Source organism: Electrophorus electricus, chromosome 15 (genome assembly GCF_041902795.1).
Source record: "Electrophorus electricus isolate QZ-2024a chromosome 15, ASM4190279v1, whole genome shotgun sequence".
NCBI lineage: Eukaryota > Metazoa > Chordata > Actinopteri > Gymnotiformes > Gymnotidae > Electrophorus > Electrophorus electricus.
In genome coordinates this window covers 2026758-2042141 of record NC_137511.1, presented here as the reverse complement: position 1 = coordinate 2042141, position 15384 = coordinate 2026758, and the positions used below count along the sequence as shown (strand labels likewise).

General features: G+C 45.3%; 2 protein-coding genes across 12 annotated transcripts; one reads left to right on the top strand and one right to left on the bottom strand.

Moving 5' to 3' along the window:
- The first annotated feature begins 22 nt into the window (after nt 1-22).
- Nucleotides 23-8203, top strand: si:dkey-94l16.4 (uncharacterized). 9 transcript variants are annotated; one of them, XM_026999630.3, is made up of 6 exons: nt 26-264; nt 1506-4081; nt 4187-4280; nt 4856-4905; nt 5177-5248; nt 5360-8203. In XM_026999630.3, exons 2-5 carry the CDS (start codon nt 1511-1513, stop codon nt 5222-5224), a joined length of 2763 nt encoding a protein of 920 aa, XP_026855431.3. In that variant the 5' UTR covers nt 26-264; nt 1506-1510; the 3' UTR covers nt 5225-5248; nt 5360-8203. The 9 variants fall into 9 exon arrangements, 8 of the variants coding, with proteins under 8 accessions (XP_081554427.1, XP_081554433.1, XP_081554432.1 ...); XR_014117348.1 differs by having other exon boundaries at nt 23-264; nt 4856-5248; XM_081698307.1 differs by having other exon boundaries at nt 24-264; nt 1506-2811; nt 2920-4081; nt 4856-8203.
- Nucleotides 8204-8512: 309 nt separating this feature from the next.
- Nucleotides 8513-15345, bottom strand: bsk146 (brain specific kinase 146). 3 transcript variants are annotated; one of them, XM_026999632.3, is made up of 4 exons: nt 15085-15345; nt 11024-11252; nt 10724-10926; nt 8513-10627 (listed from the first exon to the last, which is right to left on the bottom strand). In XM_026999632.3, the coding sequence occupies exons 2-4, from the start codon at nt 11193-11195 to the stop codon at nt 9803-9805; spliced, it is 1200 nt and encodes a 399-aa protein (XP_026855433.2). In that variant the 5' UTR covers nt 11196-11252; nt 15085-15345; the 3' UTR covers nt 8513-9802. The 3 variants fall into 3 exon arrangements, with proteins under 3 accessions (XP_026855433.2, XP_081554434.1, XP_081554435.1); XM_081698308.1 differs by having other exon boundaries at nt 15143-15345; XM_081698309.1 differs by lacking the exon at nt 11024-11252.
- Between the last annotated feature and the right edge of the window lie 39 nt (nt 15346-15384).

Below are 15384 nucleotides of genomic sequence, written 5' to 3'. Positions count from 1 at the left end.
TTACTACATGTCCCATAATGCTGCATAATGTTCCAATCGTTGACAACTATGCTTGACTTTTAGCACAGCATTGACAAGGCTAGCTCGCCTTACCATGGAAAGGGAACACCAAAGTATGAGAGTCGTGGACTTGTGCATTGTCTTGTCCAAACTGGGTACACTCTTAATACGTACACACAGTTAAAATTTACCAGTTAATAGTTGGCAAAATGGGGTTTGGACTCGTTTCATAATTCTGTATATTAATCCCACTTCTCTTTTGGGGTAAGTTTTTTAATCCAGTCTCTTCTTTGTTGTAGCTGTTAGCTTCGTTAGCCTCAGGTGAGCGCCGTCTGCCCCGAACCTTCGCTGGTGCAGTAAACACTAGCTATAGTAGTTAGCATGCTGGCTAGCGACGAGCCTCGAGTAATCGGCCAGGTGCCAGGAGCCTTGACGCCAGATAACGAACCCTAGCGCTGTTTTCCTAATTTTGTACAGGTCGGAAAGCAGGCGGCCTGGGTCAGTTCTAGCCGTGTTTGTGTATAAAATGCTGCTAGCTATCTTGAGACGGCTAACGCTAGCTAGCATAGCCAGCCGGGCGTTGGGATCCCAGCTAATAGAGGTAGGTTAGCCGTCCCGAAGTGCCAGCGTTAGGGGCCAAACTGGCTCTTAAAGGTTTCCGATCTATCAGCTCTGACCGGGTGTGACAGCGGCAGATGGCAGTGCCAGACCGAAACCGTCCGTGGTCTGAGACTCATTAAAAAGTGACCGACGGAGAGGTAAAAGATAGCGGTTACATTAGAGCTGGTGTACTTTGTGTGTGTTGATGACAGTAATTAAATGGACGCTTATTAATGTGGTTTACGCTATCAGAAGGTGGGCATGTTGTCAGGTTAGCCAGCCAGCTAGCTCGGTTAGCCTAGCCAGTGTTGTTCTTCACCTAGCTAGCTAGTGGTGGGTAGTTAATTTTGTTATCCAGTGAGCGGCAACGTCTAGTTTTACTTTACTAGCTAATTAATCTTTAGTTACAGACTAACAAAGAAAATTGTACGATGTCCTAATGGCTTTGAGCAAGTCTGCCACTACTCGGTTTAGATTTTGCTGATGCGGAGCTGGCTAGCAGTACACCAGCATGCCTGCTAACTGCTTAACCTGGGCTTTCCTCAGGCTTGACCGTTAGCCATGTCAGTGTTTACCACCGTGCGCTATTTCTTTCGCGGGAAGGAATTCGTAAAATATTGTTGGCATTAAGTCTGTAGTCGATTTGCTAAGATTTAGCGTAACTTCGCAGCCAGTCCTTTCTGAAATCCTACGCTGTACACTTCCGTGATGATGGTGGAAATGCGATCGCCAAGCTGTTGTTGGCTACAGTTGGATCGCTGCGGTTTCTGTTTAATGCGACTGCACGTTTTCATGCGCTTGTTAATTAGTTGTGTGTGTGTGTGTGTGTGTGTGTGTGTGTGTGTGTGTGTTAGTGTTACAAATCGAAAGGTTTTCTTTACAAACCCACGTGCTTATGCTTGCAGGTGATATGGAACAGCCCCTCGGTAACTCGGATGGTTTACAGCCTCAGGAACTCTCATCCGCTTGCAACCTGCCCAGTGTGTTTGACCTGACGAGGAACGGCGAAGAATGTCTTTTGAAAGCCAACTCTATAGATGCCTTGCACGTTGTCCAGCCCCCGAGTTGGTATGTGAGTTCTGGGACCAGCAATGGGATGGCACTCCCAGAAAATGATCCAAACCACTCATCACAGCCTAATGACCAGACACAACCAGACAATGCGTTTTCCAATACAACTGTCACACTCTCTTATGTGAGCAGGTCTCATGTCTTTTCTACCCAAAACACTCTCTCTCAGCATTCCCAGCTTATTGGGGTTCCGATAAGCAAGACCTTCTCTCTACATCCCACTGTATACGATGCTAGCCAGTTGGCTGGCACAGATGGAGCTCCGCTTTGTGTGGAGATGGACCAGCACTGCCTCCAGCAGGTCTCCGTACCTGTTGGGTTAGCCGCCTGTGCCAGCTCCTTTGAGTTTGTCACACCAGCTCAAGTTGTTGAGAATGTCGCAGGGCTCTGTTATCTTCCACAGGTTCATGAGGTCAGTGGCATACAGGATGTTGAGAGCCTTGCTCTGGAAACGCTCAGATCTTTACAACAGAGCAGCCCTGCTGAATGTAAGATTCCTCTCAGCCTCGGCCAAATGCAGAATGGCGGAGTCGGCAGTTTGTGGAATCCAGGATCTTTTGATGGGAGCTTTCCAAGTGGTCATGTTGTAGACGCTGAGGATCAGCATAGGAACGGCAACCCTGAAGTACTCTTTTTGATATCCAGATCTGAGGAACCAGTTATTTTACAAAGCAATCAGGGGCCTGCTGGCCTGGCCATGTCTTTATCCCAGGACTTCATTAATGCACCGGAGGATCCACTGTCACCCGCCGTTGCCTCACAGAACGACATAAAGGACGTTTTCATTCTGCCACAGACTGCAAAGTCTCCAAGTGAAGAGAACGCTTATAACACTAGGCCAGAGGAAGTGAGTAATGGGGAGGCGCATCCAGCGCCATGTGTGGAAGAAACAGAATCGTCATCTCTTACTGATGTTGCAGAAGGATTCAGCACCAGCATTAACAGTGAACTAATGGGCAGTATGGTTGACCCATGCCAGACAGAGCAGTCAGAACAGAACAGTGATTTATTTGAGGTAAAAGAAGAGAGCTCAATAGGACACAAGTTAGAAAGTACAGCACTTGTAAGAAAAGAACTTCCTCTAAGAACTAGAAGAGGGATGAGGTTGGAGACCATTGTTCAGAATATCTACCCTACCAGGTACAAATGTAGTTATGTTTCTTCCATAAAAAAATCTCAATTTGTTGACACTCTGGCAGATCATACTGCTCATCCGGACTCTAAACAGCATGTTTCTTTTGACCACAGTATTCAGGGCATTATGGAGGTTGCATTGTGCTCTGTGGAGGCGGGGACTGAACCCAGTGAAACTACAGCACGATTACAGGAGGAAGACGAAGAAGAAACAGGTGTCGCTGACTTGAACACACCTGAATGCACAGTATCTACCTCATCATCAGAAAGTGTTTCGAAACATTTACTAGATGACACATCACCAGATGTGTCACTCAAGCAGACTAAATATGACAAGAATGCAAAGAAGAGACAAAAAGTTTCAACTAAGTGCCAGGTAAGCACAGGAAAGCAGACAGAGAGGCCTATTCCAGAGCTTTGTAGGAAAAGGCCCTCAAAGCAGCAAATGGTAAATATGGGTACCCAAGGGTTGCCGACAACAAAGAAAGTCCATGCCTCCAAAAAGAAAAGGAAAAAACACAAAGTGGGCCAAGCTTCCATTTTCACTCCCCAGGAGCCAGAGATAAAACTGAAATATGCCAACTATAAGGACGAGCGAAGGGAGAGGCGAGACGAGACCTTTTCGCCTTTTGTCCACGTGGAGCTGAGGGAGTACCCTATGTGCACGGTCGTCAATTACCCTGAGGAGAGTGCCAGGCTGATCAGAGGTAAGCAACAGCCTCCCTCAGGGTTTGCGTCGGGCACCGTTCCCACGACGCCCTGCCTGCAGTACAGCCGCATCTCCGTGGAGGCCTCTCGGCAGGCCACCCTCGTGTGCTGTCTCTGTGGAGGCCCTGCCAATGCTCTGGACCTGGGGGACCTGCACGGGCCTTACTATCCTGAGGGTATCAGGCCCACGTCGAGAACCCCGGCTGGGCCAGCGGAGCGAAGAGGGGAGAACTCCAGTGACTCGGACTCCTATCACGCCACTGAAGACAGCAAGCATGCGGCTCTTGTGCTGGGCTGCTGGACTCGAAAGGACCACCACAAGCTCCGGGAAGCGGTAGCTCTAGGGGCCTGTTCCAGACGGACCATCGAGGGTGGTCTTGCATGCAGCCCCATGGCGAAAACGCCCAAGACAGAGGCTGTTGCAGACTGGTTCAGCCCCCCTGTTGTGGCCCTGGAAACCAGAGAGTTCTGGCTCCATGAGGACTGCTGCATATGGTCAGCAGGTGTCTTTCTTGTGAGAGGGAAGCTGTATGGGCTTGAGCAAGCCATTAAGATGGCAAAGGAGACAGTAAGTTTTCAGCCAGACAGCACACCACACGGTTAGATCTCTGTTGGTCTCTGTTCGTGAACGTCATGCCTTCACATTCAAGCGCTGCTGTTTGCATCTTTACAGATTTGCTCCTGTTGTTATCAAACAGGAGCTACACTGGGCTGCTTTTTCAAAGGCTGCCCCAACAAGTATCACTACATTTGCGCAGTGCAGTCAGGTGAGTGCTTGCTTTTTTTTTTTTTTTTTTTTTTCCCTCCCTCCAAAGGTTTTCCCTTGTTCAGTACGATGTTCTTTGCCTTTCTGAAACACATGCAATGCAGGTTCCACAAACCTGTCCTGAGACACTCGCGCTCCCTCCTCACTTTGTATATGAGCTGCCCTTTTCACTGGGTTTTCTAAGCAAACTTGTCTGAGCTTGAGGGTAGATATAAATGGTGATCTCATAAAGAAGGCGGCGGCGGTCCATATCATTGCGATTTCCAACCTGATATAATACGCAAGATTATACAGAGGTTTACAGGATTGATAAATCAAGTGGCTTTCAAGTACATTGACTGCAGTTCAGGCTGTATATGTAATTCAGAGAAGTTCATCTTGGTTATATCATGACATTTGGTTTAAATGTGATGGAATCAAGATTTTTGGAGTGATTTGCAGCAGGTTCACTGTCCACAAGTGATATGCTCTTTATTAACAACATTTTTACAGTTACGGTTCGTGAGTTTAAGCCCAATAGTCAGCTTTGCAGTAAACATGAATATATTTCAGCGGTGGTCACCTCTTGCTTTGCAGGCTGTGTTCTAAATGAGGAAAACTTCTCAATGAAATGCAGGAAGCATAAGGTAGGTTTGGTTTTCATCTGTAAAGAAATTAACATGAACATGAATAAAGACTGTATGTTGGATGTCTGCTAAAAGCGAAAAAAAAATCTTCTTTCCGTTATATGCTGGTATGTTGACAGTACAGGCTTGTGTGCTGTTTTGTACTTTCTAAAGGACTTTTAAAGTTTGCTTTCTCTTCTGAACGTGGCTTACAGTACAGTCTGCCAAGTCGTGCTCCGTGCAAGCGTCTTTCAGCTCTGTCAGCAGTTTCCATCTCCCCTTTGTCCATCAGAACAGATCCGTCAAAAGCGTATCAAATGATGACCAGAACAGCAGGTGACGGGGAGAGAAGATGCAGCGCACGGTACCTGCATCCCGCACATCATCAGTTTTCAAAAGGACGTGATTGGGAAGGACAAGTGGAGGGAAACGCACTCGCGTGCTTAACCCACAACATCTCTGTTCTGCTCAGCAGGTTTATCTCTGCTGCTCAGACTCGCTCTGCCGTGAGGCTGCCGCGCTCCGAGATGGCAAACGACTCTGAACCGACAGAAGCGGCTCTCTGCAAAGGCGACACCCGTGTACCTTAATGCTTTCTCTTACCGCTGCACTGTCCCTGATGCTACTTTCCAACTTTAGCCACACCCACATAGATTTCGGCGGCACCACTACAGTTTTTGCGAGGTTAAGGGCTGTCTACCAAGTCACAAGTGAAGCCTAGTTGTGGACTGAAAGGAATTCTCAATGGAGAATCGCCATTGGGAATGGGACCTTCTCTAGAATATTTCTTATATTTCAGTGAGCTATGTAATAAATTAGCTGTAGTCTATGAGATTAAATTGCACATTTATAGGCCTCAAAGACAAATCTGCGAAACCTAAACCACAGCACAAAGCCAATCTACTAACATTTGGAAATTGTGTATTTTGTAGCGCAATTGCTTAGAACTTATTTATTACATTTGGGATAAAAGTAAATTGTAGGTTTTCAGTTCTGAAAACTGAAAGTCATTTGTGTACTTGTTAATTTAAAAAGTAAATTTATTCTGAAGATTCAGTTCTTCAGATGACATTTGTAATGGGCAACACAGTGTTTCTGATGAATCACACGTTCACTAGATTAATTGTCTGAAAAACACATTACATCACTTTCATTTTATGGAAGCCTGTGCAGACGTCGGTTGTCCTGTGTAATAAGTGGAGGAAGCAGGTCCTCTTCAGCAGGGCTCTCGCGGCTGTGTCACACCTGTCCAGACCTCTTTCACCTATAATGAAGTCCTCTGTCCTTTATCTGTAGAGGTCAAAAATGTGCGCGTGTTGAACTTTTGTACATCAGCATTTCATTGCCTAATAACATACGAGTCCTTGTAGTCGTTTCTCTGTGTTTGTAAATGGACTCGTGGATTTTATTCCTCCCAGCGCTCTGAAAAGAGGGCAGTAACTACACGCACTTTGAAGGCATCTCAAATAGCAGAGTGTTTAACCATCAATACTCCCACAATATTGTCTTGCATTCTCTTAAGCCCAAAATGTTCATCCCAGCACTCCTGCAAATAGAACTGGATACAAGAGTAACGTAGTATTTGTCATTTCTGATGCTATGCAGACACAATCACACATGCAGAATGTTTGGCTTGTTAGCAGGTGTTTTATGTCCTGTTAGGAAGTGCATGCTGCATCCTGAGAAGTGTTGATTCTGCTTAATTATCACAATTATCCATTTGTTTCAATATAAAATATTTGCAGCACAGAGATTAAGTGGGTTAATAGAAAATAATTAGAAGCAGAGTCTTGTACCCCAAAGTTGTTCACGCCGTTTGGGGCTAGTGTTTAAGTTCTGTACTTTAGTATTAAAACCATTACCAAGATGAGCACATCTGAAGCAGTGAGAGGTTGCTCCGAATAATGTGTATGACTGCCTGCTGTCATGTTAGGATGGGGATCATTGTTGGGCATGTCCACGAGTGTCCCCCTGTATCTGTGTTGTGTGCCACATGCATCTCATTGTCTGTATTTATGCAAGTGTTGCTGCAAATGGAATTGAATTCAGCTTTGATTTTAGCACCACAGAAATCTTGAGCTTCACATCACACAACCGTCCTGAAATGTACCAAACATGTACTCTGTGCTTTTTGCTCTGTTGTCCCTTTTTCAAAAATGTATATTTCACATATTTTTAAATGGAAATAATTCAGATGTTCTCAGGGTTGAAACTCGTATTTCTTTTGCATATTTTTATTCCCAAAGTTATTTATCAACATTTCCAGGACATTCCCAGTTATTGCCAAATAATAAAGTGGCTGCTTGTTGGAGCTCCCACAGCTGCGCATGCGTGTTATGTCTGGCCTTCACAGTCCTACTCTGTTTTCTTCTCCTGTAACCCACAGTAGTTGTTTTCTTGAAGCATTTTTGCATGTGTGTAACTGGAACTGTAGCGCAATATTTGTTTAAATGCTAAATGTGTGTGTGTGTTGCTTTATAAGTTTTGGTTTGTTTGTTTGAGTACATAATCTAGAAATGTTAACTACAACCAAAAAAGGCAGCAACACTCACAAAACGGTAACAAGCATGAGCAGAATTCACATTTTCCTTTTCCTTTTTTTAATTTATTTATTAAATTTTAACTTGGAGGAAGACTTGTATTGCGAAGACAGAACTGGACTAAAATTTGGGTGGGTGTTGCTCACTGAGTGAAAACCCACTTATAGTGCGCAAGTCTTCGTTGTCCAAATGCACACTGCTAGGCGTTTTGTGTCTTAGCACACTGACGGATCAAAAGGTCATCAGCATATTTTTGACATGTCTTGACCAACTATAAAGCCATCTTGTACTTTTGCCTGCAAAGTCACACAAAATGTTCATAGTATGGAAGGAAGTAATTTGTGTCAATACATCCAGCCTGTTTCTGAGGGGCAGGAGCGTGGCAGTACAAAATGTTACATTTTGTTAGTTTCTGTTTTTTGTTGTTTTTCATCCTTTGAACACATCTCTATCACATAAATTCATGCAGACGTGTGGGGAAAATAACACAAATACAGAAATACCATCGGTTCACCAATTCCTTGTAATCTTCCATTTAGTTTGTCTCTCGGGGGAAATGTTGAGCAATTTAAGATTCTTCAGTGAAAGACGAACCCCAGATTCCATTCCATCTCCAACTTGTCAGTTTTGTACACTGAAACATTTTCTAATGGGACCTGCTGTAACTTCACTGCACATGTATGCTTATTTTAGAGTCCATACTTAGTTTTGGGAAGACATTAACACAGCAACAATTACAACAACGGCATACAAATAAAACAGAAAAAACTCAACTGTCACTTTGTCTTTGTCACAGTTGTTTTAGCCCTACTCTAATTATTTCACTCTGGAAAGTTATGCAAGAAATTGTGCTACAGTAAAATCAGTTCACATTACAACAACTGTCAAATCTTTGACATTTTTTTTTCCCTAGTAAAGATGCTTGTTTTAATATTCATGCAATTAGTAGATGTGATTGTGAATACTCCACTGCCTGGTTTCTTTTTTTAAGTTCAAATCAATATGCAAAAATATAACAGCAGTTCACAAATCAAAGATAAAGAAAGCAATACATGAAATGAGGAATACGCAGTAGTCAAAATACTTATGTTTAACCTGGAAGTCTTCAAATAGATTATGTTCGTCATCGAGGGCTAGTAAGCAACCCACTGCAATGCAATTCCAATAACCGATCAAACACATTACAGTTTGTTCTACTTCTGTATTGGAAGAATTCCCTTCTGGATTAAGTGATAAATGGCTGTCAGTGGGGCCATTCTATCTGAAAGCAAATACAAAGCGTGGCCATTAGCTTAGACTACACATTACAATGAGAAGATAGGCATTTTATCCTTGAAAGGAATAACTAAGTGTTCTACTATTTGCAGTTTAATATTAAGCAGACAAGCTAATGTTTCTTTAACATAAAATTGAAAAGGTTTTGGCATTGCAGTGGGGTTGCATAGGGCACAAGCGTGTCAACAAAGTACCAAAATAAATTAAACCTGAAAACTGCATACAAATAAATTGAAAAAATATATTTCTAAATATATAGCTTTTAAATAATTTAGATAAATCCAAAATAACAGCTGAAATAACCAAACATCTAGTCTGTACTCACAAATACATACACGCCACACTCACACACACTGCACAAAAGGTCATATACAGCAAATACCATAGTTAAGTGTTTTTTCTTCTCATCATGTGTTCAAAAAGATTTTACTGACATCAAATATAAATTCTAGAAACACTGTTCCCCCCTGGAATGGACCAAAAGCTCCTTTTATTCCAGAGGCTTTCTCCGGGACGTCCAACCCTATTCCCCGTGATTCTTTTTTGCACCGTGTATTGCTCTAATGATATGTTCAGACCTAGTCCTAACCGTTCCTCCAATGCTGCTACCACAGTCACTTCTACGTAGCTGAGGGGTTTTCGGTTGCAGTCCGCTTTATCTGCACATCTACCTGTCTGCCTGTGAACGGAGACCTTTCTCAGTTCGCCTCCTTCTGTTCTGCTTAAATACTACGCTAGGAGACAGGCAGTAGCTGTGAGGAATCATTCCCCAAAGAGTTGCTATAGGGGGCATCTCACTGGGGGGAAAAGACACTAATCACAAGGAAAAACTAGAGTTTTTTTTATCCCACTGGACTGGTGATTACCTCATTTTTGCTTAGTTTCTTAAATTGCACTGCATGGTGTTAACAATAGTCTTGAAAGATGCTGCATGTTATTATATGGTTTTATTGTGATTTTATTATCGTTTTATTACTTATGTGTAGGTGTGGAAACATACAGTAAAATTTCCAGTGCTGAACTAACACTGCTTGGCTTAAGTGAGCAGTGTGGGCGTTAATTCAGCACTCAAGACTTTGCTGTGTATTATTTAGTGAAGACCTCTACACACAGATCTCTATAGGGGTAGTGACCAGGATGCGGCTGTTGGTGGCGCTGTCTCTGGGCATGCGCTCGTAGCTGTTGGTGGACGACGTGGAGCTGCCGGTGGACACCGAGGCGAAATGGTGCGCAGCCGTTAGTCCTGCCTCCGCCTCGCCACTCTGGGCTCCGCCTGCCGCCGGCGACAGGGTCTGCTGCTTCATCCGGTCCGCCAGCAGCTCGTCATCCTCTTCCTCCTCCGAGAAGCTGAGCGCCACCTGGTGGCGGCCGCCGGCCCAGGGCCCACCGCCTTCCCCGTCCAGCATCCAGCGGTGGCCGAAGTGAGCGAAGACGTCCTTGACAGAGCAGCGGCGCTCCTGCTCCAGGGCAAGCAGCTGACGGAACATGCGCAGCGCCTCCTCGCTGAAACGTCGCCACTGTGACGGGGCGGGGTTCGAGCCCCCCCGCTGCCACTGTGCAAACTCCTCGTAGAAAGCGTCGGAGGATAGCGCCTTCTCCCAGGGGAAGTTTCCCGTGAGAGTGCAGAAGAGGAGTACGCCGAAGGCCCACACATCCGCGCTGGGGTCCACGCGGAAGCCTTCGTGCCGGCCGGGGTCGCACAGCTCCGGCGCCGTGTACGGGATGGTGCCGCTCACACGTTTCACCGGTGAGCCGGCCCGCCGCGTCATGCCAAAGTCAGACAGCTTGACCTTGCGACATTCCTTGTCGAAGATTAGGATGTTCTCTGGCTTGATGTCCCGGTGCACCAGGTTTTTGCAGTGGAGGTAGTCCAAGGCAATCGCCACCTGGTGGATGCAACGCTTAGCCACAGACTCTGGAAGTCCCACCTGAGAGAATGAAAAAAACTTCCATGATCATCCTTCATCATACACAGCCATCAGGGATTCAATTTTTGACTTAAAAAACAGAGTATTTTTGATTACCTGTGGAGGGATGATGTCAAAGAGGTCCCCGGCTAAGGCATACTCCTGCGCAAAAACATAGTAGTCCTCAGTCTCGAACGCGATCCCGAGCATGCTTATTATAAAGGGACAGGGTGAGAGATAGAGTGAGATGCTGTACTCTCGCAGAAAACTCTTCAGTTTGGTGGTTTTCTTCTTCAGGAACTTAAGGGCCATCTTTGTGCCTAGAGTAAGGAAAAAGACAATAAAACCACACACACATATATATATCTCACAGGGTGGGCCCTAGACTCTGACACAGAATCCCATGCTGCACTTCACCTCTGATCTTATGGACAACCAGGTCCACCTGGCCGTATGTGCCTTTTCCCAGCTCTCTGATGACCTCATAGTACTTGCTGACCTCAAGCTTCTCCAGGTTCTGGGCTGCGAAGAGCTGCAGCTCGTCCAGGATGTCAACAGACATGCGGGACCCGACGGCAGAGGAGCTCATCCTTCCACAGGAGTGGGGCGTGGAGCGAGCCAGGCACTGTCGACCAGATTCACCTTACTGCAGTCATTAAAACAGAGCAAGAGAAACACTCTGAGTGATTTAAAATGCTGCAGCTTTGGGTTTTTCTGCTTTCCCTGGAGTCCACTGAGGTGCTAATGAACTGTCGTCTCTGTATTCTCCACTGGCCAAGCTTTGCTTCAGGCAAAGTAATTAGCCTTAAGATATGTGGGCTTCGCTCGGGAGCTGGGGATTCGCGTCAAAGCCCACCAGGTGACTGTTGCACGGTGGTAGTGAACAGGCTGGGCCAAGGGGCGTGGCCATTCCTGCTCCTGTCGCAAGTGGGATTTTATTGCAGTTTAATCCAAAGTAGCAGCATTTAATGTGACACAGGAAGTGGTCATCACACTTAGCTAATCAACTGTTACATAATTAGTCCCACATAAGCGCGCAATAGAGGCAGCTGACACTCCACACTTCTCCAACACACTCCAGAGGAGACTTTCCACACACCATCAGTAGTTAATAACACTGTACAAAACCTGGACAAAGTGCTGCACTGAACACTTTGCAGTTGACATTTTTTGTAACAATTGCAAGTAATTTTGTCCAAAATATTTTTTTCATTATATATTTTTGAGAATGAAAAAGCAGTGTGTTCATCAGACTGGGTAGAACGAAGTTGCCATTACTCTTAATTTTGTAACATACATTTATGTGGACATAGACTGCTTTTTAAAATGTACAAATATACGTGTTGAATAATTATGCATTTAACCAGTGATTATATAAATGGTGAAAATCGTTGACCCAAATCAACACGCCGACAAGCACAAGCTGAAGACTAGCCACACTTGGAAGGCTGGCTGTGATCGAAAAGCAGTTTCCAATAACTAAAAGTCTTTAAAAAACAATTTGCTATGTAATTCTTATATATGGCACACCACTCTGTATCTACATGTGTTAGATGTGTGCTCATGAAGACCCCTTCTGTCCCAGTGTTTCCAGCACTGCGGCAGCTGTGAACACACAAGACCACTGCTTATTGCTGGATAGTTCAAAAGGGCTTTGCTTGCACTGCAGTTCACAGCACATGGCTGTAGGTTCCTGCTCATGTAAACTGGCTGTGATGCTCCCTCAAGATGATCAGTCTACCAGCTCACCAAAGATCCTCGTTGTGCGACCTGTTCAATTCCTGTATGATTTTTATATAGTCTTTCAGTAACAACAGAGAACTACAGTAATCTGGAGGAGGTTCTATGAATAGCCGCGCACAGCTGTGCAGGAGTCTGACGCAGACATTCAGGGCACCGCTGCTCACTCCAGGAGATTGAAGCAATATGACTCACTAGGTCAAAGACAAAGCCAGTATGTGCTCCTTCAAGGCAAATGGATAAAAATGCAGAATGTGAATGGATAATGGGCTGCAATTGTCTCGAATAAAAAAGGTTTTTAATGTTTTTAACGCATAAAAGAGTTTTATTACATTATCTCTATCAATAGGCAAGTCAAGGCTCATTTGGTATCGTACAGTACAGATCTCTGTCGTGCTTGAAACATTAGCGTTTGTGTTTTACCAGTCATTTGGATTTGGTTTCAGTTTTACATTCAAACGTGGCACCTGCAGTGGCCGTAAAGAGAGACCACTGATAACGGCGGGTAAAGTACATTGTGTCCATGTGCCCATTCAACGACGGTGCCGAGGCTGGAGTGGTCCAGCGCACGTTTGAGTAGCTGACCCTGGTTCCTCAACCTTTGCAGAGGCCAGAACTCGGTAGTCTTACACTTATCCTCTACACCAGAGGCTCCACTTCGGTGCCCCGCTAGATCAGGCGCTTTGTCGTTCGCCTGCAGGGGTTGCGACCCTTGATCTTCTGGGCTGGGACTGAAAAAACACTCCGTACACTCACTTGACTGAGGTTGCAGGGTCTCAGGGTGCACTGGCGACCTCTAGGTTCAGCACGTATGCTTCGCTCAAATGAGCTGAGCACACTGCAGGAGGTGGAATGTGTTACAGTACCAGAGGGCAAAACGGAGAAAGGCAAGACATTCACTAGGAGTCCATGTCTAAAGTCTTCTCCATTGAGGGCTGGCTGTTGAAACTAGATGGCTATAAAACCTTGACCAAGTTAAAAATAAAGCTGTGGGCTAAGTATTTCACTAGGGGCTATGGAAATAAATACTGTGCAGCAAAGATTCAATATGAACATTTTTTGTCTTTTTGTAAAAATGGCCATGTAAATGTTGTGACTGTCTGCTGATGGCAGAGTTCTCAGAATCGCCCTAAACCCCACAGCTCCTTTTACAGCCCAGTCCTTCAACCTCCCAGTGCCTGTAAGCCGATGGATTAGGAGGGTCCGTGCAGCTTGTCCACCTTCTGCATCACTCATTAGGAGCTGTGACTCTGAGACCTTGTGCTCAGACCACGGGGGTGTGAAAGGGGATCACTGAAAATGCGCAAGGGCACGCGCACTCGCTCGCACACACACACGCCTGCATGGAGAATACAAAAAAGAAATAATAATAATAATAATAATAATAATAATAATAATAATAATAATAATAAAATGCTTAATGCCAGCAGCCATGTCCGTAACATCCACAATGCTGCATGCATCTTTGAGAGCGCGTCCGACTCTGAGATGTGAGTGTGCAGCGCGAGTGACCCAAATCCCAGCCAAAGCCAATCCTGGTTTCCTTTGCTGCTTCTAGAAGTTTTGTCTTTCTTCTGCAGATGCTTAAGACTTCACCTTGTGGACTCGTGGCCATACACAACACATCACCCAGAGCCGTAAACTAAACTTACACTAAAGACCTTGAGTCCTAGCGAAGCCTTCCCCCCCCCCCCCCCCCCCGCCCGCGTAGTGGCCATATGTCTACGCTGCAGAAAGGTGAAGGTTTATAAAGCGACCATGTTAGTCCTTATGTGCGCGGAGACTTCAGTTCTCCACCCTGCGCAGCCTACCGGTTCATTACCGATTCATTACCCGGTTCATTACCCGGTTCATTAGCTCTGTTGCTGAAATCATGAAGCAAGGTGTCTGAAGTTCTTCAAAGTCATAGGCTACAAAAAATCCATGACAGTAATATGGTATAAGTATCATCATAGGCCTTGAGAAATCTTTTGCCTAACGACTTTTTTTTTTTTTTTTTTGCTTTATCATAGCGTAGTATGGTCCGTTCAGTCCCGTAGAGCGCGCACAGGGTGGCGCCGGCTCCTAAGATGAAGGCACCGATATGGTGTTGATGTTGGGCTCGCCAAATGAGCGCACATTTCCCCAATTTACGTATTTATTTATTTTGTATTTAGGTTTGGACGTGTCTAAGTATCGTTTGAACAACGCTGTTCTCCCGGTGACCTACAGGAGTCTGACTCATCCTGGCTGCGCGCTCCACAGCAGGTTACCAGCGGTGCTAACAAAACGATACAAGACGACAATGCACATAAACGACACGCCGCCAGCCAGGCGAGCTGCAGCGCCCTGTACATGTAACGGCTCGGGCTTCCTATTAGAAACAGACTACATCCTTAGTCACATTCTGGCACATTTAAATGGCCGAATCCATACCGGCCGATCCCCCTCTGAAATCATTACGTTGAGACATTTTCTTGTTTATGATCTGCACCAGTGGGGAAATAAAATAAAGCAAAAATAAAATAAAAGTTACGTTTTCCCTTTAAAATGTAGACCAGCACGTCACTAGTCTGCAGTGTTGCCGAAATGCCTGGACTGGGCTGTTTTGGACCAAAGAACATAATATCAAGAATAATATTATTTTCACATTTACGTATACTTATAACAGCACAAAGCTCATCGACCCTGCAGACTTCGCTTAAAAATAACGACGTAGTGATGCGACTGATAGCCAACGTTTCCTAGATTTTACTCACCATCAAACCAGTCCTCATGCGATGGGGATTCTTAACCTGCCCATTCAAACAAATGTACCTCGCAATGGATGAAGCCAGATCATCGCGTTGCGGAGATGTAGCCGTGCCTGTCCTGTTCGCATCCGTAGCCTTCCAGCTCTGTTTCTTTGTCGGACAATGTCGTAATTGCTCACATCGTTTGCCGCCCTGCGCTCTGCAGCGGTCTGTCTCTGCACAGCCTTCGTAGCTGCTGAGCATCCCAGCCCATCCCAGCCAATAGCAGCGCCGCCCGCTGGTCCGTCTGCCCACCTGCTTTGAGCC